At 41.4% G+C, this 22,742-nt stretch overlaps 3 protein-coding genes and 1 pseudogene across 3 annotated transcripts; 2 read left to right on the forward strand and 2 right to left on the reverse strand.

Annotated features, from left to right (window-relative positions):
- Window positions 1-1,682: 1,682 nt before the first annotated feature.
- On the reverse strand, window positions 1,683-9,822 carry cdr2a (cerebellar degeneration-related protein 2a; the record flags this gene model as incomplete). Its single annotated transcript, XM_042315280.1, is given in 4 exon segments — window positions 1,683-1,859; window positions 2,029-2,177; window positions 7,336-7,448; window positions 9,545-9,822. Coding segments are annotated over 4 exon segments (521 nt in total), but the record flags the coding sequence as incomplete, so codon positions are not given.
- Window positions 9,823-9,911: 89 nt separating this feature from the next.
- On the forward strand, window positions 9,912-14,805 carry mfsd13al (major facilitator superfamily domain containing 13a-like). Its single transcript, XM_024405924.2, is given in 9 exon segments — window positions 9,912-10,462; window positions 10,898-11,064; window positions 11,066-11,210; window positions 11,342-11,638; window positions 11,772-11,894; window positions 12,098-12,252; window positions 12,499-12,582; window positions 13,062-13,205; window positions 14,090-14,805. Coding segments are annotated over 9 exon segments (1,488 nt in total). The 5' UTR covers window positions 9,912-10,231; the 3' UTR covers window positions 14,232-14,805.
- Window positions 14,546-16,656, reverse strand: LOC121844776 (immunoglobulin superfamily member 6-like). Its single transcript, XM_042315281.1, is given in 7 exon segments — window positions 14,546-15,167; window positions 15,400-15,510; window positions 15,854-15,904; window positions 16,061-16,152; window positions 16,317-16,565; window positions 16,568-16,627; window positions 16,630-16,656. Coding segments are annotated over 7 exon segments (636 nt in total). The 5' UTR covers window positions 16,652-16,656; the 3' UTR covers window positions 14,546-15,116.
- Window positions 16,657-17,319: 663 nt separating this feature from the next.
- LOC121844777 lies at window positions 17,320-21,717 on the forward strand (annotated as a pseudogene).
- Window positions 21,718-22,742: the final 1,025 nt, after the last annotated feature.

The raw sequence follows: 22,742 nt of genomic DNA on the forward strand, positions 1-22,742 counted from the left end.
ACCTGGGACAGGGAAAAGGACTAAGTTTCAACAAGATGGTGAAAGTGGTTTATAGGGCTGTTTTTATCATGTACAGTACCAGTCCAAAAGTTTGGACACCTACTCATTCAAGGGTTTTTCTTTATGACTATTTTTTACATTGTAGAATAGTGAAGACATCAAATCTATGAAATAACACATCTTGAATCATGTATTAACCAACAAAAGTGTTCATCAAATATATATTATATTTGAGATTCTTCAAAGTAGCAACAGTTTGCCTTGACAGCTTTGCACACTCATTCTCTCAACCAGCTTCATGAGGTAGTCAGACAAGGCATTTGTTTTTCAACAGGACAATGACCCAACAAACCTCCAGGCTGTGTAAGGGCTATTTGACCAAAAGGAGAGGATGGAGTGCTGCATCAGATAACCTGGCCTCCCACAATCACCCGACCTCAACCCAATTGAGATGGTTTGGGATGAGTTGGAATGCAGAGTGAAGGAAAAGCAGCCAACAAGTGCTCAGCATATGTGGAAACTTCAAGACAGTTGAAAAGCATTCCAGGTGAAGCTGGTTGAGAAAATACCAAGAGTGTGCAAAGCTGTCATCAAGGCAAAGGGTGGCTACTTTGAAGAATCTCAAATATATTTTGATTTGTTTAACACCTTTTTGGTTACTGCATGATTCCCTGTGTGTTATTTCATAGTTTGGATGTTTTCACTACTATTCTACAATGCAGAACATAGTACAAATAAAGAAAAACCCTTGAATAGTAGGTGTCCAAACTTTTGACTGGTACTGTATGTGCTTTATCAGTGGTTTTGTATTGCATGCTAAAACAGGCTACTAAACTGTGTGTGTATGTTAGTGTGTGTATACAGGCTAGACTTAACCTCCTCTGAAAGATTTATCTGCAGGGGATTATGTCCGAAAAGCCTTGGCCCAGATTAGGTGGTCTGGGTGACCTGGGGAAGCCCAGTCATCACACGGCTGAAAATGGCAGTAATACATAGTCATTAGACTATGGACCCATCTCAATAGTCAAGTGTCTCTCTGCCTGTCTCCTTTACTTAATATGTACTGAAAGGGAATACACAGTATGCAGATCACTAGAAGGGGAAGAGATGAGAAGAGGCTCTATGACTGCTGGTTTGACACCATTGATGATTGATAGTGCAGTTTCTATAAAAACTTTCAGAAAGACCTGTAACTTCTGGCCAGACACACAGTTCCTGGAATGATGTACTTTAACTTGGCCAGTGACAAACATTCAGGCTAGCTGAAGTAGAACATTCCTCTCAAGGCACATGCTTGTTACTGTACTTTAAAATAACATTTAAGGTAACTTCCTCTGTTTATTGTTTGTTATTGTGTTCCCTCTCTTAGCATGCACATAATCTCCAAATGGTTTAGTTACTATAATCAGAGTGCAGGAAATGAGTGTTCACGGTGACCATTCCCACTGCAGAATAAGGCCAGCTCATTTGGGTTCCATCTCCATCTACTCTCTTCTCAACCTAGTCTTGGTTTGCATGGTTGAGATGAGAATTAAATTGATCAACATTGATTTGAGCTGAATAAAGCTGAACACATCTGGTTCTGTGGCGGAATGGATGTTTTAGACTAACAATAACATTAGCGGTTTGTTGGCACCAGGTTCAATTGCACAGCTGCAGGACACATACATGCACACACGCACTTGTCTTTCTGCAGGTCATACAGCTCCTTGAGGCAGGACACACTCTGTGCTCCAAGGTTGTGTCTCTGTTCGGCCAATTCTCTCCTGCTCCGGTCAGACTGGGCTGTCCTCAGCTCCTCCACCTGGGTCTGCAAGTCCTCCATGTGGGTCTCAAGACTGTTGATCGTTTCTGTCAGGCTGAGAGAGAGGACAAGCATAGAAGTGGTTTGAATTACTGAGCTTTGTGGAGAAAATTAATTTAGCCAAAACCTTGCCTCTTAGTAAATTTGGCATCTAAGTATTTATACTGGGGGTAAAAAAATTACAGTTACTATTTTCAGAAAGGAATCAAAGTCCTGAGTCTCACCAGTTGATCCTCTGCTGGGCGACGCGGTTGTCCAGAATCAGCCTGTGGTTGCCCTGCTCCAGGTCTCTGGCTGCCACATCTAGCTGCTCGTATACCTTAGCATGCTGGTCATTCATTTGCCTCAGCAAATCCACCTGCTTAGTCAGGTACTGGGAGAGGTCAAAGGTAATTGCCATTGAAATAGGATGGATAGAACAGTTTTTTGGTCCACTAATAGGGTCCAGTGTTTGTCAGGTGATAGAGTTTTTTTTACTGTATGTAAGTATTGATCAAACATTTAATTATGGTTCCATTATGACTGCTACAGTGTGTGCAAGTCCTCTCATTCCTGTAATTCAATTCCCAGAACAATGATCCATTGCAAAACAGGTCAGTGAAGAGGACCAGTAGCACGAACACACTTTGAACTGGCAAAACACTGTGGCTTTGTGACCAGAATACTTTATGCAAGCATGGAGCTGGGACATATACCACTTAGCATTATCAGGATGGGTCACTGCGACTTGTTGAAGGACTCTAAGTGATCCCGTGTGCCTTCAATTTAGGCTTCAACCATCACGACTAATTCAAATCATTAGATTTTGATATTAACTGACTGGCAGACGAGGCATAGGAGGATAAAGCCCTAACCCACATCACTCAGGGATCTCCTTCAGAGAGACACTTCAGTTGAAAAATACATCAATGGAACTTTGAGCTGGTTCAATTACATGTGAAAGATTTATTTAATTATTTTTTCACCTTTATTTAACCAGTTAGGCTAGTTGAGAACAAAGTTCTAATTACAACTGAGACTGGCACAAGATAAAGCATAGCAGTGTGAACAGATAACAGATTTACACATGGAGTAAAACAATAAACAAGTCAACAAGTTAAAAAAAAGAAAGTCTATATACATTGTGTGCAAAAAGGCATGAGGTAGGCCGAATAATTACAATTACAAGATACTTTACTGATCTTGCAGTCAAAAAGGTAACAAAGATCTTAAGTCCAAAGTGAAAAACAATAGCAGTGTCACAATACTGACAGATGAGTAACACAGTCACAGTAGTTGAATAGGTGACAATAGTATTTTGAACTTTACATATCTATCTAACCATTACCTGAAAATAAAAAAGCCTATATTCCTCTGTTAAAGGATCCAATCCTTTTTTCACCTAAAATGACATACCCAAATCTAACTGTCTGTAGCTCAGGACCTGAAGCAAGGATATGCATATTCTTGATACCATTTGAAAGGAAACACTTTAAAGTTTGTGGAAAGGTGAAATTAATGTAGGAGAATAACACAATAGATCTGGTAAAAGATACAAATTAAAAACATGCGGTCTCTTTTTGTTCCATCATCTTTGAAATGCAAGAATAAGGCCATTACATGACTTAGAAATCTAGGCGCAATTTAGATTTTGGTCACTAGATGGCAGCAGTATATGTGCAAAGTTTTAGACTGATCCAATGAACCATTGCATTACTGTTCAAAATGTATCAAGTCTGCCCAAATGTGCCTAAATCGGTTAATTGAAACGTTTAAGTTCATAACTGTGCACTCTCCTCAAACAATAGCAGTATTATTTCACTGTATTAGGTACTGTAAATTAGACAGTGCAGTTGGATTAACAAGAATTTAAGCTTTATGCCCATATAAGACATAGCTATGTCCTGGAAAATGTTCTTATTACTTACAACGTCATGTAAATCACAATAGCGCTCGTTAGCTCAACCGTCCAGCGGGGAGGGGGGGCACCGATCCTGTAGAGGTTTTTACCCTCTAGTCTAAGACCTCTGTCTTGGCGTTTAACTCAGGATGTCCGACTATTACTGACTGTACCAACTGTCCCGTTCTATTTTAATTACTGGAGAGACCATCTAACTGACAGCAGGTCAACAAAGGACCTTAAAATGCTTTACAGTGCTTATTATGAGGCCAATGCCTTCAGTGCTTAGAATTGTAATCCCATGTATCTGACCATATCTATATGTGGTGTCTGTACCTGGTCTTAGGCTCCTCTTGGGCTATTCCACGGTAACAGAATGATGGTCTGTGCTGTTTGTGCCGTCATTCTGTTACCAAACGCGTTACCTCTGCACTGTTCTTCAAGTAAACGTGTTTTTGTCATTTTCTGTGGAAATTGTTCAAGTTGTCCTTGTACGTTTTTTTTTAATTTATTTTTTTTACTTTGCGATCATTGGTTTTATTTTTCGTACATTTGAAAGTGGAAAATTGGGAGTCTCAGCATCATTCTGTTACTGTGGAATTGCCATTTTTGGTTAATGTTAAAATCCCCTGTGGTTGGTTGTGTGCTGAACGAACAGGTTTGCACCAGAACACCCTTTGAATGCATCACCGGTTTTGTGTGAACTCGTTGAGACTGCTCACCGAACACATACTGCTTGTTCCAGCATGGTTGCCCAAAGCTAGCACCTGCGCAGTGCACATATTTGCTTATCTTGTACAGATCGGTTGTTCATACTTATTTGTTTGAAATTACTGTACAAATCAGACCTGTGCCGCATGCCCGGCGCCTATAGCTCAAGTCGACCCTTGTGAACAAGCAAGGAGTTCATACTTAAGTGGTCACTAGTCAGGATGATGGAGGAAAGGCAGAAAGGTCTGATACGAAAATGTCATGTTGTTTGTACCACCACCCTAACTGAGAACATGTGTGTGTGAGTACTCAGCAGGATACATCCCGTGAATATAGTGAGGATACTATTAGGCAACCCCAAAATGTAGGTTGTTAAACACACCATCATATATCATGAGGTGCGAGGCAGGAAAGAGCATTTGCACACCAAGTTCTCTTAGGCTATGCTGTCTAAACACAGCCTTAGATACTCAGTGTTGAGAGGCAGGATAACATCAGTAGTAACTATGTGAAAGTTCACTACCTTGACTAAGCCTTTGGCTACTGAAGGAAGCATAAAGCCGTTGGCCACTGCTCTCCTTACAGAGAGGAGGTGAAAGGTGTCTTAAAGGTGCCTTAAAGATAGTTAGACAAATACCTGTCCATGCAATGCAAGGACCAATTAAGTCATGAGCTAATCCAGACAGGCTTTCACTTGATCCCATTTAACGAGAGGAAACTAACGATCGGAAGAGCCTGACAAGAAAAGAGATTTGGGGAGAGATTTGTCAATGTGGACTTTCGGCTCCCATTGGTGGACTTGTTGGTCTGTGCGCAGGGTTGTTTCCTAATGACGTCAAACAGTTGAGCTAAGCTTCTTATTGCTTTTGAACACCGAAGTCCTGTTTTTGTTTACATACAGGACAGGTGCCGTTCCTTCGGAAAGTGTTCAGACCCCTTGACTTTTTCCACATTTTGTTATGTTACAGCCTTATTCTAAAATGGATTAAATATAAAACAAACAAAAAAATCCTCAGCAATCTACACAGAATACCCCATAATGACAAAGTGAAAACAGGTTTAGAAATGTTTGCAAATTGATTCAAATAAAAAAACAGAAATACCTTATTTACATAAGTATTCAGACCCTTTGCTACGAGACTCGAAATTGAGCTCAGGTGCATCCTGTTTCCATTGATGATGCTTAAGATGTGTCTACAACTTGATTGGAGTCCACCTGTGGTAAATTAAATTGATTGGACATGACAAGGAAAGGCACACATCTGTATATATAAAAAGGTCCCACAGTTGACAGGGCATGTTAGAGGCACAGATCTGGGGAAGGGTACCAAAAACAATTCTGCAGCATTGAAGGTCCCCAAGAAAAGTGGCCTCCATCCTTAAATGGAAGATGTTTGGAACCACCAAGACTCATCCTAGAGCTGGCCGCCCTGCCAAACTGAACAATCGGGGGAGAAGGGCCTTGGTCAGGGAGGCAACCAAGAACCCGATGGTCACTGACAGTAAAAGGCACATGACAGCTTGCTTGGAGTTTGCCAAAAGGCACCTAAAGGACTCAGACCATGAGAAACAATATTCTCTGGTCTGATAAAACCAAGATTCAACTCTTTGACCTGAATGCCAAGCGTCACATCTGGAGGAAACCTGGCACCATCCCAATGGTGGTGGCAGCATCATGCTGTGGGGGTGTTTTTTAGCAGCAGAGACTGGGAGAATAGTCAGGATCAAGAGAAAGTACTGAGAGATCTTTGATGAAACCCTGCTCCAGAGTGCTCAGGACCTCAAACTGGGGCAAAGGTTCACCTTCCAACAGAACAATGACCCTATGCACACAGCCAAGGACAAGTCTTAGGTCTCCGAATGTCCTTGAGTGGCCCAGCCAGAACCCGGACTTGAATATCTCTGGAGTGACCTGAAAATAGCTGTGCAGCTGCGCTCCCAATCCAACCTGACAGAGCTTGAGTGAAAGAATGGGATAAACACCCCAAATACAGGTGTGCCAAGCTTGTAGCATCATACCAAAAAATACTCAAGGCTGTAATTGCTGCCAAAGGTGATTCAACAAAGTACTGTAATGAAACAGGCAGGGAGCAGGTTTCGAAACCTCAACCTTCTAGCCCGAAGTCCCGCACGCTAGCGACTGTGCCGCAAAAGCATGCTTGTGCGGCAGAGTCGATATCTGCGCTTATAAACCCAGTGTCGGTACACTACTCCCTCCTTTCAAAGAGAGTGTCCTCGCGCTACCTTGCGACTCTACGTCTTACAGGAACGCGCTCACCGGCCAAGCACACGCACTGTCATGGATGCAAGGTCTGATCCCTTCTGACACCAATGTAATGAAACAGGCAGAGAGCAGGCCTCGAACCCTCAACCTTCTAGCCCGAAGTCCAGTGTGCTATCGACTGTGCCACAAAAGCATGGTCATGCGGAAGAGTCGGTATTAGTGATTATAAACCCAGGGTCGTTACACTACTGAGAGTCTGAATACTTATGTAAATGTTTATTTTTTTTATTTTTTATAAATTAGCCAAAATTGAAGAAAAAAAATGTATTTGCTGTCATTATGGGGTATTGTGTAAAGATTGATGAGGGGGAAAAAAAACAATACATTTTAGAATAAGGCTGTAACCTAACAAAATGTGTAAAAAGTTGTGGGGTCTGAATACTTTCCGAAGGACAGGTTAGCTAAGACCAAGTCAGTTTGGTGAATGAATGTAGGGCTACTCCAGTGGTACAGTATCTGCAAAATGGTAATTTATTAACAAGCAATATTCCAGCCATAGTGACCTTCAGAGCAAGGTTTAAAAAGTGATTCATTCATATTACACATCTTATGTTGCCGACTGATTCTACATCAGTGGGAAAAATGTAACCTACAATGTAGTGTGTGTGTTTGTATTTGCTCTCAGTGGCCTAGTATGATCATATTTAGACCAGCTACCTCAATCTCCTGCAGCTGCTCCTGGTTGGTGGAGAACATCTGCTGCAGCCCCTGCTCCAACTCATGGTTCCGGTCCAGCAGGGTCTTACCCAGCTGAGCCGCCAAATGGAGATCTGTAAATAGATACACGCAAACAAAACACATTCATTGTACATGTAACAGGGTTGGTTATGTTTCCAACTTGCCTCTAAAGAAAGGTGCATTTAATGTTCAAGCATTCTTCTTGGTTGGTTCAATTCCGATGACAATAAGGCGCGTTGTTATTGGCCCCGCTTTCAGAAAGGGGGAGATCGCGAGAGATCCCCAGTATGAAAATGTAACGCAAGGGGTAGGTCACGTTCTGAATACTGTTTTCTATATTTTACAATGTGTTGCTGATTTATACATGTGTGGGTATATGGTACCTGTTCGGGAATGAGTGGCTTTCTGGGATGTGCTTTGGTATATGATTGCTGTATATAAATAAGTGTGTTAGTTAGCATGCACCGATGTAATGGTCACATACGCCCACTGCTAACAGATGTTTTCATGCTACAGATTTTACCATCGACAGCCAACATCATTAAGCCCTGCACAACTAACGTGCTGTTTCCTATTTAAACAACATATAATAAATAATGCTCAACTGGGACCACTGGCTGGGGTGATTTATTTGGACAAAACACAACGCAAGGAGAGTACGGTTATCACTGTTACATATACACACACTAAACATGGATCAGTTCACACTTTCACAAATGTGTACACACAGTATGTTAGGCTCCTTCAGACCAATATTGGGCTAACATTACTCATTTTAGTCCAAGGTCCTTACATGTTCTGTTTAAAGGTGAATTGGCTCTGGAAGCCAAAACAGCCAAAAGCTCCATCTAAATCGATTCTCAATTGCAGTATGGTTCTAGAAACATAAATCTCTCTACTTTCATATCACATATTATTTCCAAATGCAAAATACACTTACTGCACACAGATTTAAGCGGTTTTAACACAGTTGCAGCCGACAGTATTTTTCAGTGATAACACGTTTGTGGCGTCTGACTTGCATTTACACACGTGTTCGGAGACGCGGATAGCTAATTTGCACAGGTAGTCCACCGGTTTTCTGTAAACAAGCACTGTAACATGGAAATATGGCTGTGTGGAAACCCTAACAAAATAAAGGTGTATCAATTTAACCTTTTGTTTTGTATAACGAGAACGTCTAGCAACCCAAAAGGTTGCGAGTTCGAATCTCATTGCGGATAACTTTAGTATTTTAGCAACTTTTTACAACTACTTACTACTTTAAGCTACTTTGCATGTTAGCTAACCCGTAACCCCTTTAGCCAACCCTTCCTTTAAACTAACCCCCTAACCTAGCTAACGTTAGCATCCTAGCCACCTAGCTAGAATTCGTAACATATTGTAAAGTCATAACATATTGTACACTTTGTAAATTCATAACATTACAAATTATAATTCAGAACATATCATACAAAATGGGTGATGGACATCCACAAATGAATACATAATATACGAAACGGAGTGTATTGGATTTACATACAGAATAATACAAAATGCTCTGAGACCAGGTTGCAGCCAGCCACGTAATGTACTGAGTGTCATGATCAACAACATACAGGTAGGTGCACAATAATCATGCAGTACACATATACATGCAAATAGTGCCCAAACAAACCGCAAAAACTGTAGACTACACACACAAAACAACATGGGAAGTGACAGCCTCAGGATATCCTGGCAACAAGAAGGCTCTCAGTAATTCTCAATATAGACCCCACTATTACTGACTGTGTGAGTGTCACAAGAGTGTTACCATTTACAATAAGATAATGTGTTCGATACAAATCACTAATTTTGTTGAGACTTTCATTTTTTTTTTTTTTTTTAAGTGTTTTTAAAATGGAATGGATGTGGGTCTATGAAAATGGTATCATTTGAGACTTGCGGTTGCAATGTTGGCAATTGCATGTCTGCCACTGAAAATGTAATCAGCCTACGTGCAATAACCGTGAGGCTATTCACTGATTTTGTCTAGTACAGTTTAAAATAACCTTGTAATTATTTTCCAATCTGTAACCTCAGATGACTGTAGAATAGTGGAGTCGTATTGCAATAGGAGGCTGGTGATGGTTTCCTCTCAGCTGCGGCTGTTTAGGACGCAACCAAGCTATCCCTCCCTTCAACGCCCGCAACACAAGTCTCTTACCGTGCTCAAGGTCCTGTTTGCCATACCATGGCTCCTCATCCTTGAGCTCAAACTCTTCCTCCACTATCATATCGGTCAGCATTTCCACTGACAATTGTATTCCAATAGAGTGCACGCTCCCCCGGCAGAATCCTAAAACACCGGTGTGATAAACAGCCTGGAGTGACCAGACAATATCCTCTGGTGTCGTAGTCCGGTGTCTTTCTGCAGCAACGTGGCAATCTGCGCAGCCGGAGAATGAACTCAGCCCCTAAGTAAAAAGCAACACTACTTTTTTAATGACAGTTCATTGACCAATAATTAGAAAGTAGGTGGGACCAGAGCACCTTTTTGTCCAATGTTTGTTTGTTATGGTTCGGTCACATGGATTATTGCCCCGCCTATTTCCGCATTTACAGAAACGGGTTTGATAGCTGCAAGCGAGGAGAGGAGCATAATGTTATTATTTTATATTAACACATAGTTGTGATTGTGTATTCATCAGTGAGGTTATCTTAATTAGTATTTGCAAAGTCTGTTTTCTGACCAAGCTGAAATAGTAGAAATTCTGCGCTCGACTGCAGCACTTTTGCCATGGAATATGAATAGCTGTGAACTCCGTTTCTATAAACTCACCTTTCACTCAAGTGACACTCGACTCACTTTGCAAGTCTGTGGTAATTAGATCAAAGTGAGTAGCCTGGGGAAATGAAACCACCACCAGGCATGACCGTGGAGAAACCAGCCGCAGGTGTTCGCACCTTCGGCGGCCTGAACATCCTAGGGCACCTGGCGAGTCTGGGGGCTCACCCCGCGGCCGTGGCTTACTCCATGACCACCCTGGGAGCAGGCATGATGAACAGCATATTCAGCTTCTACTATGTCAAGCTGTTCCTCAACAAGTACAAGATATCAGAAGGAGCTTTCCATCAGTCACAAGTGAGTACTGTACTACAGTAACAGATACTGTAAACTTTATGAGAGGCAGGTAGCCCAGTGGTTAGAGTGTTGGTCCAGTAACCGAACCACATTATTATTTGTTAAACAGCAACTGTAGCCTTCGGGCCATATGACTATGGTGCACTTGTGTAATAATAGGCCAACATTGTGCACTGCCCAGTAATAGTATGTCAATTCAAAATGGGAATAACTGGCTTGATAGGTCAATGCTCAATGGTAGTGAGGAATGTATGTACAATGGTATTATTGGTCTTGCAGCTTGCTCACACTTCATTAAGTGGAACGAACAACACATGACAGCATATACAGTCCTTTGACATGTGTAATTTGGGCAATTGTGCAATATTTGCAACTTTGAGATACACATTTCTATGCAAACAAGACAATAATTATGTCATCCCTTCATCCTGACAGGTGGTGTACATGGTGTGGAACGCAGTGAACGACCCTCTGTTCGGCTACCTGCAGGATAACTCCCGCGTACCGTGCTGCTCTCAACGTCGTCTCTCCATCCTGTATGGTGCTCCCTTCTACGCAATCGCCTTTCTGCTCGCCTGGTTTCCATGGCGAGAGTACGCCCGGCGACTGGATGAGCGGCGTCCACCTGATGGTGGCGTTGTGTGCGTTCGACGGGATGCTGACGTTTGTGTTGCTGGCGCAGTGCGCCCTCTTTGCAGAGATTTCAGGCCACCACCAGAGCAGGTTGAGACTCATCAAATACAACCAGGTAGGAAAGGGAGGTGTTTAGTGTAGTGTTTTTTTACATGTTTCATTTTAGCCTGTATATGGTATTTATTTTGTTGTCTGAAGTCAGTAAAGTGTTCTCACGTTTGTCTCCTCTTCCCCCCCTCTCCCCAGGTGGCGTCACTTATAGGTTCTTCCAGTGTTCTATTCTGCGGCCTCCTCTCCCAGAACATGGATGACTTCCCATCCTTCCAGGGCTTCACTGTCCTGGTGGCCGTTCTGGCTTGTGGCTGCATGTTCTACACAGGCCTACACAGCGAGAGCCGCTTTGACACCAAAGGGTCAGCACCGAGGTCAAACTACCAAGGTTCTGGCCAATCAACTCTTTCCTTCTCCTTGGTGATCTCTATGACCTTGCAGATCCTGACCAATAGGGACTTCCAGCTCTTTGTGCTCATGAACTTCTTTCAGGTCAGAGAAAAGACTTGGATACAGCCACTGAATGGGGGCACAGAATGTGGTTTGTTCTGTTAATGGGGACATGTGAGTGTGTACCACAGCTGACCATTACATTTATATTTCCTATCCTTTGCACTTTTTCCAGGTCTTCATGGTGGCATTCTGTAATAACTTCACTATGATCTTCGCCGAGCATCTGATACCCCCCAACGTGCTTCCGTCACTGGCCAAGAGCTTCATGTATGGAGCTGGCTTCATCTGTCCTCAGGTAACATACCACAGTTCAAAACACTTTATACTGAGTGGACTAGTCACTAACCTCACTCAGCATCACCAATGTATTGCATTGAGTGCGTTGCCAAGTGCTGACCACACACTAGACCACCTATTTTATAGCATCGCCTCATTGATTGATTCCAAGTGTTACTTACTGTATGTTATTGTCATCTCTCTGTGGTGCGTCTCTCTCAGTTGGTTGTGCTGAGCAGTCAGAGCCTGCTCCACAGCCTAGGCTACTACAAGATCATCCTGCTCACCTTCTACGTGGAAGCTGGCATGGCTGCCGTCATGCTGGTGCTGGGGCCACATCACTACTACATCCTGGCATTCTTCCTGACCGCTAACATGTAAGAAGTTATGTTATGGTATTGTCATTGTAATGTTATTATATCATCTATTTATATGTTATTGTAGCCACTGGCATTAATGACAGTAAATTTCCACATATATCAATGTCAGTTATGTAATTCAGTAACATGATTTGCTCCATGAGTTGGATATACAACAGTGCCATTTTACAACTGTTTGCTTTATCATACAAACACTATTTAATTATAAAATAAATAATATATATTCTCTTTGTCGCCGTTAAGGGTCCTTGTCCAGGCAGCCTTCAGTCTGTTTAACCTGCCTCTGGCTGACATTATCGACTCAGACCTTCAGAGACACAAACGCAGGTAAACCCAGGTCTGCTGTGTGACAGCACAGTTATAATAGTGCCACATCAGCACACAGTGACCTCCACCCGCCCAGCCATCCATTACAGATAGACAGAAATAGAACACTACTCTCTCAGGTGTGTTCTGTAGGCTAACACTGAGCTTCATTGGCAGTGCTACAGTACCTAACAGCCTCCCTTGGAAGGGCACCTACCTAACATTACAAAAGTAACAGAGGCTGTATGTTCTTACAAAAGGTTACAATCAATGTGCATCTCTGTAAGTCACGTACAGTACACAGACAGGAATGTAAGCACAGTGACGGAGATAAACACTAGCAAGGGTAGGGCTAAAAGCGCTTTGAGCCCTTGATGGAAAATATAAATCCAATCATTCCAATCCATGATTATTATTGTCATTGTTATATCCTTATGACGTCAAAGTAAGTGGATCAAGTTTTAAAGCCTTGTTGTGTCCTTTCCCTCTGTCCTCTACAGCTCCCCCCTCTCCTCCATGGTGTTTGGGACCAATGCTCTGTTCACTAAACCAGCCCAGTCTCTGGCTCCTATGCTGGTGGTCTCCATCCTAAACCAGTTTGGCTATGAGAACCTGAAGGATGCTGGGAGGGATGCAAACCCCAGGTAAGGACTGCTGGGAGGGATGCAAACCCCAGGTAAGGGCTGCTGGGAGGGATGCAAACCCCAGGTAAGGGCTGCTGGGAGGGATGCAAACCCCAAGTAAGGGCTGCTGGGAGGGATGCAAACCCCAGGTAAGGGCTGCGTCTCAATAGTCTTAAATGTCCACTCCTTATCTCCTTGTTGCTAATTGTATTATTGTGGTGAGTACTGAACAGGTGAAAGTGAATTCCCTGTAGACATCCATTTTGCTTGTATCTGATCTGTCTTCACATAAGTGAGGCGAGGAAGGCACTTTAGACTATCAAGGACGACCATTTAAGATCCTGTTCTGTGTTTTGCATTATTAGCTATAATCCATGTTTGCTCTGCCAGCATGCAAATTAACTTTAGCCTGACCAAACCAGTCTTACTGTTACGGCCTGGTGTATTTTGGAGCTGTAGTAGGAATGATCTAGGATTGGTTCACTGCCAGCGAGTCACCGGCTGAATTAAAGTAGCATTTGATTCATTTCAGGTGCCGATATCACACATTGTTATCCGTAGATGTAATGTTTGACAACTTGCTGGGGTTAAAGCTTGAACTCTAATGTTACGCTCACTGAGATGACTGCTTACGCCCCCTAATGGTGAAATAGCTGCATTGACATGTTACATTAATTGTGTCAGTGAACCCATGGAAAGCAACTGCATTTATTCTACGACATGGTAGTTAATTATACGTTACTTTAATGTATCTCTATCATAGCATTAATAGATGTAATTTTTTATGAATTGTCTTGATACACAGACACACTGGTTGAATTCATGACAACACATTTCCAGTAGCTCCTCTATATCTTGTAACAGATCCTGTACTGTCTGAATAATGTCCTACTCCTCCCCTGCAGTGACTTGGAGGCCCTCCACACCACCATGTTCTACCTGGTGTGTGTGGTGCCCATGTGTATCGCCGCCTTGCAGGTCTTCGCCTGGAAGCCCTTCTCAATACGCAACAGTCACACCGTGGACACCATGTATATCGACGGCTGAGTCACTCAATTTATGCTGTTTGAGTCACTGTCTATGCTGTCTTTTAAGACTTGATAGGTTGCTGCAGCACTCCTAAAGGGAACATGGGGGTGTAATGGCCGGAGGGTACTGCAGAAGAAAACACTCCATCTGTATGTGTTTGTTATGTTTGTCGGTGAACTTGTCTGGTGGTGATGAAGGGAATGGTACTGACCTTAACTCTGGTAGCAGGAGCACAGTACCTGAGTCTGCTATTACTCTATGCAATAATATTATGTTAGTTACTGTGGAAACTGTATGACTTAACCAAGTTTGAGGGATATTGTAGCATCAGATTACTTTCACGTAGTTTATTCGTTTTCAGACTTTGTTCTCCAAACAAATTGAATGTAAAACAGATATTTTCTTTGACATTGTGTATACTACATACTGTTATCATGGGACCTGAACCATTGTGATGTTGTGCCTTTGTCTAAATAGTTAATACCAAACAAATATGCTATTACTTTTCATTCAAATGATTTGCATTCATTTGTTGGGGAATGTTTCCTACGTGTCCTTTTACACTGTTTCCATTAAAAACAATAAGCCTTCATTCAAATAACTTGCACGTGTTATTTACATTGACTTTTGAAACTGAAACATGGACAAAAAAATTGGATATTCAAATAGGTGAACTTCAGATTCAGTAGAGGGACTTCTGTTTTTCTTTCTGATTAATTTGAAGTTTATCAAATCGAGATTGTTTTTGTCTGGTTACTCTCTTTGTTTAAGCTAAGGGTCAGTTTTAGATTTTGGTTAGTCGTTTTGCAGGTCAGCAGTGTCCTTCGTTTATAGTCTCCCGCCTGAATGAAGATCAGTCTGTGTAGGGAAGTAGCTGTCATTAGTGGTTCTCCTTTTGTTGAGTCACTGGTTTTGGTAAATGTCCTCTGGATGGTTGGAGTGGGGGCTTTCAACCTGCAAGACGATTCAGTTGAGTTTATCAGCTGTAGAGTCAACATGGTGTAGATTAGATGTGTTGATAAGAGAAGAGTTTGCTTAAGACAAAGGTGTGATTATTTAGTCAATTGAAAACAGGTTGATATAACTGAGTCATAACATAAAATCAAAGCACTTTCCTAGCCTCTCTCATACTTATTAGGAAAGCCAATAAGCCATATTAGGAAAATGCAATGTGACCATCTCGTACCTTGTTTTGAGCAGGGCCACTGTGGTTGGGGTTTTTCTTGTTACTTCGTAAGTTCCTCTTACCGTACAGCTCTTGCACAACAGCACCAAACTGTACTCGAACTTTATTCTTCTGTAAGAGAGAATGAACAGCAAACAAATTGGTTACGTCGCTGTGGTAAATAACTAAAAAGTGTTGTATTTCCTTGTCTTTCTGCAATGTAAATATACATTAAAGTCTCAACATTGTGAGACTGAGGATTTTACTAGGAATTTACTGAAGAGGAATATCCCCTCTTACAAAACAATGATAGCAAGGGCTTAGAAATAGAGCTGTTCCTTGTTTAAGACATTGGGCTTTCCACAACATGGTGAAACTAAATATTGAGAACACATTGCACATTGTGGTGGTATCAAGTATTCTTTAAGACATCATGAACAACTTCAGTGAGGCAGTACAAAAGAGAAGACTGCACCTGGATGTCACTCTTCTGTGTGCCTCTGCAAACGGCAATGTCTTTCCCAGTCTAGTGTAGAATGAGCAGGTTAGAATCCAATGTAGACTAGATGATTATGATGGTTGCATGATTGGTCAATATATTTTGTGCTCTGTTACATCTCAAACAACAACCAATTCATAATGATCATTATATGCATGTATCTAGAGTAATACAATAGCTTACCTTCTTACGAATGATCAGAATCAGTATTGCCAGACTGTACAAGGCTAACAGGACAAACAGCAAAACATGCCAGGCCATCTGCATGCCCCTCTCTGAAAGCACACAGGAGAACTGGCACTTCATATGGTTATAAAGGCAAAACTTGAGTAGAACTGAAAAGTCCCCCTTGTTACCCCAAACACTCTTACCCATAGAGATACATTAAATGATGAGTAATAATTTCAAATTACACATGTATTTAATTCTATGCTCTTACCTCTCACCACCAGCGTGGTGCCCTGCCCTATCTCCTGTGCCCCGCTGCATACCACGTCTCTAAACAAGGCAGCACAGTGGTACACCCCGCTGTCATTGGCCTGGAGTGAGTTGATATTTAGGCTGTTTCTCTCCAGGCTGTATTTGTGTTGCTGGGTCATCAGATCGACCGAGTGGTGAGCGTCCTGCTTGAAGACGAACCAAAGGAAATCAATGTTCCTATTGGTATCATATGCGATGTTACAGGGAGAGAGGCTGATTGACCCCCTATCCGCCAAATTATATCGTCTGGCTGGTGTAACGATAACCCTGGGGGCAGTTTTCCTTGTTCTCCATGATGACTGGAGTAAAAAGAGATACACGTATAATCATAAAATTGTACTCTCAATCGTTATAAGTGAAGCTAATATGGAATCAAAACCGTTTTAATCTGATATTTAATCACATTTAATTTAGCTGATATGATACATTTAATTTAGCTGATGTGTCCTTACCGGCTGTCGAGATTAATTAGCGTGATAGAGGAGAACACTGACAAATCCGTTCTGATGAAAACATAATGTTGACACAATATGTGTGTGTGCGCGCTGTGATCTCATGACTAAGTGTGCAATAGACAGAACAGGAAGATGGATGTTTTCACTTCTCTCAGTTTTCCATCCTGTTTACCAAGTATCTCATCATTATGTGTTTGGTGTTGTAATCCCAAACAAATTCTCTCACAGTTGTCAGTCAAAACTGTCTTCTCGTAGTAATGTTGCAGCATCAGCGAGATGTGAGAATCAATCTGTTCGCTGTTCAAATTCAAGGCCCTGGCATGACAGTCACATTGCGTTTATTCAACTAGAAATTCTTACCAATGGATGCTGGTGGGCGTGTTTAGCACAGGTGTCACTCAAACCGCCGTATCGAATCCGAACCCAATTTGCTTTGTAATTTACGTTTTCTTACGCCCCTTCCACGTCGACTTGCCCTATCGCCATATTTCAACTCGTTGCATCAAAAGGGATAGTGAAGCCGGTTAAATAAGTTAGCTAGAAAGCTAGTTTAAATCAGGAAAAAGTTAACAGGAGACTTTAAGTCATTTTCACCGGTGTCAAAAGAAGGCATCAGCAATGAACATCTTCAGGTTAACGGGAGACCTCTCTCACTTGGCAGCTATCATCATTCTCCTGCTCAAAATATGGAAAACCAGGTCGTGTGCTGGTGAGTATATTAGCCACTAAAATGTATATTTCTTCAAATGACTTATTGGCTATGTGCTGTCTACTCATGTATTTAGTTAGCCGTCTGCCCATATTCCAACCCATCTAGTTAGCTGTAGTTTAGATCCCTGTAGACAGCTAGCTAACATGGATAGTATATATATTTAGCTGGTAGCTACAGAACAAACAAGCAACGAACGGCATTTTAAGTGCTGATAAGTATATCATTAATAAAATAAAAAAATATATATAATGCATCATGAAACATGCAGATCATGTTGTGTGCATTGGAGTGTTCGCTAGCTAGTGAGCTTGAATTGGTTGAATGTTAGCTACTTCACCACAGTAGCATGTCAACTTGCTAACTGTCTATTCTAGCGCGGCAACTTGGATTGCTCTGATTTTAAAGTTAACTACTAGCTAAATGGATTATTGTTTAATCAAAGCCTTCATTGAATATCTGGTTTGCCACCTATGCAAAACATGTTAGCTACGGTATCTAATTAGCTAGCTACGTGTAACAGCCAAAATAGTCGACGATAAAAAAAATCGATTGGTCATAAAGTGATGCAGGTTTGGACACTGTACCTTGCTTTCAGATGATGTATTTATGAATAACTTCTGTTTAAACATCTCGTCTAGTGTCACCTTGTTTTCTGCAACAGTCTGGCATGCGAGTTCACTCAATGTAGCCCGGTGTTTGATTGTTAGATCTGGACTCTGACGTGGCATTCTTGAAAGTCTCACGAAATTAAATTGGGTGGCAAGGAATCAATGCATTCTCACTCAAAAGTAGTCGACACTTATACATTTATGTGTCAAATTAGCTGAACACATCCTATATTCTAAACACTCGCACACGTTTCTCTCATCAACCTTGTTTGCATCGGATTAATTAGCCTTTGAGGCATTAGGATCTGCTGTTTTTTCTAATACCAGTCACTGTAATATATGGAATAAATAAGATGTCTTGTGCACATTACGATTAGGCCTATATGGAGATGCATTAGTTGCAGAGTGATCACCCTGGTCTTGAGATGCTGCTGCATTTCTTGATGTAGTATCAGATAGATGATGTATCAGATAGTTAATTTACCCTCTAGTCAGACATGGGTTTGTCTCACTCACATTTCCAACTGCTGTTGATAAGATGCTATCACACTTGCAGCTCTGACTGGGCAGGGGCTTGCAAAGGAAGACTATTTCAGAAGTTGTGAAGGACTTGCCATTCTTCCAGAACTTGTTCTTGAAGTGATGCAAAACTAGAAGAAGAATTTCTTATTTCATTCCCAGGTATTATCAGTCCTACTGTTGTTAAACTGGTTGTCCCATCCAGGTATCTCTGGGAAGAGCCAGATCCTGTTTGCTTTGGTCTTCACTACTCGTTACCTGGACCTCCTCACCTCCTTCATTTCCCTCTACAACACCACCATGAAGGTAAGAGGAGCCTTCCTTTCCTTCTCATCTTAGTATTAGTATTGATTAAGTATTATGATGAGTTGGGCCCTTAGTCGTATGCATAAGCAATTGACAATGTCCTCCTCAAATCTCTCTGGGGGGTCAGATAAGTTCTATCTGTAGATTTATTCTGGCCCTAGTCCTTATGAGAGACTGTCTAGACTGCGCTACTATTTTCTTCTCAGCACCATTTTATCTAACTAGGCAAGTCAGTTAAGAACAAATTCTTATTTTCAATGACAGCCTAGCAACAGTGGGTTCAGGGGCAGAACAACAGATTTGTACCTTGTCAGCTCGGGGAGTTGAACTTGCAACCTTTCGGTTACTAGTCCAACATTCTAACCACTAGGCTACCCTGCCGCCCTTAACATGGGATACATTCATTTTCTCCCTATACTCTTCTCTGCAGGTGATCTACATTGGTTGTGCCTACGCCACTGTCTACCTGATCTACATGAAGTTCAAGGCCACCTATGATGGGAACCATGACAGCTTCCGAATGGAATTCCTGGTGGTTCCTGTAGGGGCCTCGCCTGCCTGGTCAACCATGACTTCTCTTTCCTAGAGGTTAGAGACATTTACATTACTTAAGAAGGAGAAGCCCCTAGTTGATGTCTACTTAACTTATTCCGCATGGTCAGTTGTGAGAGTGCTGGCGGATGAGATTAATGGCTAATATACAGTGTTGTGTGTTTGTCTTTCTTTCAGATCCTGTGGACATTCTCCATCTACCTGGAGTCGGTGGCCATCCTGCCCCAGCTCTTCATGATCAGTAAGACGGGCGAGGCGGAGACCATCACCACCCACTACCTGTTTTTCCTGGGTCTCTACAGGGCCCTGTACCTCTTCAACTGGATCTGGCGCTTTTACTTCGAGGGTTTCTTCGACATGATCGCCATTGTGGCCGGCATGGTGCAGACCATCCTCTACTGCGACTTCTTCTACCTTTATGTCACCAAAGGTGAGTGTCCACCTAAATGTCCACCTTTGATTTATGTTCTGCCATCTGTGTATTCGCTGTTTGACCATCTATTTCTAATACCAGTCACTGTAATATATGGAATAAATAAGATGTCTTGTGCACATTACGATTAGGCCTACATGGAGTATTTAGTATGCGTAAGTAAGCTTTGTTGGAGTTTTTATTTTATTTTTGATTTAACCTTTATTTAACCAGGAAGGGCTCATTGAGATTCAAATCTCTTTTTCAAGAGCGCCCTGGCCAAGATAGGCAGCATCAAGTCATTACAAAAGAATCTAGTAAAAACCATTGAATTCACAAGAGTATAAAACAGCAAATTAAAAACATTGACAGGTCAGGGAATCAGCCTCAAACTTCTTCATCGGTGATTTAAAAACACCAATCGGGACAAGTTCTTCCAGTTTAAAAGTATTTTGTAAGGTGTTCCAAGATTATGGCGCAGAGTACATAAAAGCCCTTTACCAAATTCAGTTCGGACGTTTGGAACAGTTAGCAGGATAAAGTCCAGCGAACAAAGAGAGTACCCACCACATTTCTGAACAATAAAAATGCACAAATAAAAAGGTAGTAAACCCAAAATGGCTTTGTAAATAAGTCTACCAGTGACTGAGCCTACGAGTGACTAGAGAAGGCCAGCCAACCCTGGTATACAAAGTGCAGTGGTGCGTAAGGGTTTTGCAGTTTAAAATAAATCTCAAAGTGCCATGGTAAAAGAGTGTCAATTGATCTCAAACACTGAGTGGAAGCATTCATATATAAAATATCCCCATAGTCTAGTAAAGGCATAAATGTAGCTGACACTAGCCTCCTTCTGGCTTCAAAAGAAAAACAGGCCTTATTCCTAAAATAAAATCCCAATTTCAGCTTCAATTCTTTTGTAAGTTGTTGAATATGCTATTTTAAAAGAGAGGCTGTCATCAATTAAAATTCCATGATATTTATGAGGTTACAACCTCAATCTCCTTACCCTGACAGGTAGTAATAGGTGAATGGTTCAGAGGTCTATTTCTTGCATTAGAGAACACCATTAGTTTAATTTTGTCAGTATTGAGGATAAGCTTCAATTGACACAAGGTATGTTGAACAGTATATAAAGCAGTTTGCATGTTCTGGAAAGCTTTTGAAAGAGACGAGGCACAACAGTAAATAACAGTATCATCAGCATAAAAATGAAGTTGTGCATTTTGGACATTTTTGTCTAAATCATTTATGTGAATAAGAGTGGAGCAAGTACAGAGCCTTGGGGCACACCATTCAAGACAGACAATTTAACAAACATAAGCCCGTCAAATTGAGTGCACTATCAGACAGATGGTAAACCATTAGTAAACCATGCAACTGCATGCTCCGAAAGACCTACACTCGACAGTCTCTGCCTTAGTATAGCATGATCAACTGTATCAAAAGCCTTAGAGATCAATAAAAAGTGAGACAGTGCTGTTTTTGTCAATGGCTTCAGTGATATCATTTAAAATGGCTGCTGTAATTGTGCTATGCTTCTTCCTGAAGCCTGATTGGTACATTGATAAAATAGAGTTAGTAAATAATTGATGTTTGAGTTTGTAGGACTACATCATATCCTAAATGAGTTATAATCTATCTAGATACACTTTGAATGTTGTAGTACACAGGAGTCGGCACACTGCAAGGGAAATGTATATATTTTTTAAATCATTGGACCCTCTGACATGTATCTCAATAATCCTCAGTGCTGAAAGGAAAGAAGCTGAGCCTGCCAGCATGAGGTTCAGGACGGAGACCCGTGTCTTCCAGCAGACTCAGGGTGCGTGGAGATGACATCACGGAACCCCGCCGAGCAAGATGCCTGAGAGACAGTGACTCAAGGGGGAAAACACTAGTCTTCTTCATGAATAACTTTGAACTGGTAAACAACAAATGGCTCAAACTGAATGAGAGGTCATCCCAGGTCTTCACGCAGTCATCAGATATCTATTTTTAGCATATTGCCTTACCTTTTCTCATTGCTGTTCAAAAAATAGACATGTGAGGTGTGCTCTTTGATGGCTCAATATGCATTGTATTGATTAGGGTTGACTCAATACAAAGTACCATGCCAAACTTCAAAATGAAATACAAAAATGTAGTCTTTATGATTAAGATGGAAACGATATGTCAAGGAGTATTATGTAATGATGATTTTATGTCTTTCTATTTTTTTCATACATTGTTTTTACGTGACTGTACCCCCTTGGCCAATTTATTATTCACAACTACATTTACTTATGTTTTGTAGGTGCTCTTTCATTTGGATATCCCAGTTTGCACTCCTCTCTTGAAAAAGTTATCCTGCAAAGCCCACTTCTGGGTTCTTGTGTTTATATAACCCTTTGCCCAATATATATTTTTTTTCCAGTTGCCCTTTTTGGTAAAAATTCCCTTCAATGCAGTTGTCAAATTTGAAAGCATAAATTCTTCATCTTTGGTGTCCTCCATTTATGTACATACTTGCCTTTCTAAGATGAAGTTCCCATCTTAACATGATACATATCACCTTTCACATCCCCAACCAAAAGAGTTTATTGCATTACTTAGGCTCAGCTTGTTCAACATTGGATGATTGTAAGTAATTTAGGGGTCCGTCTCAGTAAATGTGCTTCCCGACAGGGCTATTTGGTTTGTTTTCAATGCAGTCATAGACTAAGGTTAATTTGATTGAATACTGTAATCACCTTACATGGTCAGTTTGTTTAGCTGTTTAAATAAAGATGCAGTCATTTGTCACAGAGATAAAAGACCCATTGAAATATACATGATATTCTAG

Source organism: Oncorhynchus tshawytscha, unplaced genomic scaffold (assembly GCF_018296145.1).
Source record: "Oncorhynchus tshawytscha isolate Ot180627B unplaced genomic scaffold, Otsh_v2.0 Un_contig_8190_pilon_pilon, whole genome shotgun sequence".
Taxonomy (NCBI): Eukaryota; Metazoa; Chordata; class Actinopteri; order Salmoniformes; family Salmonidae; genus Oncorhynchus; species Oncorhynchus tshawytscha.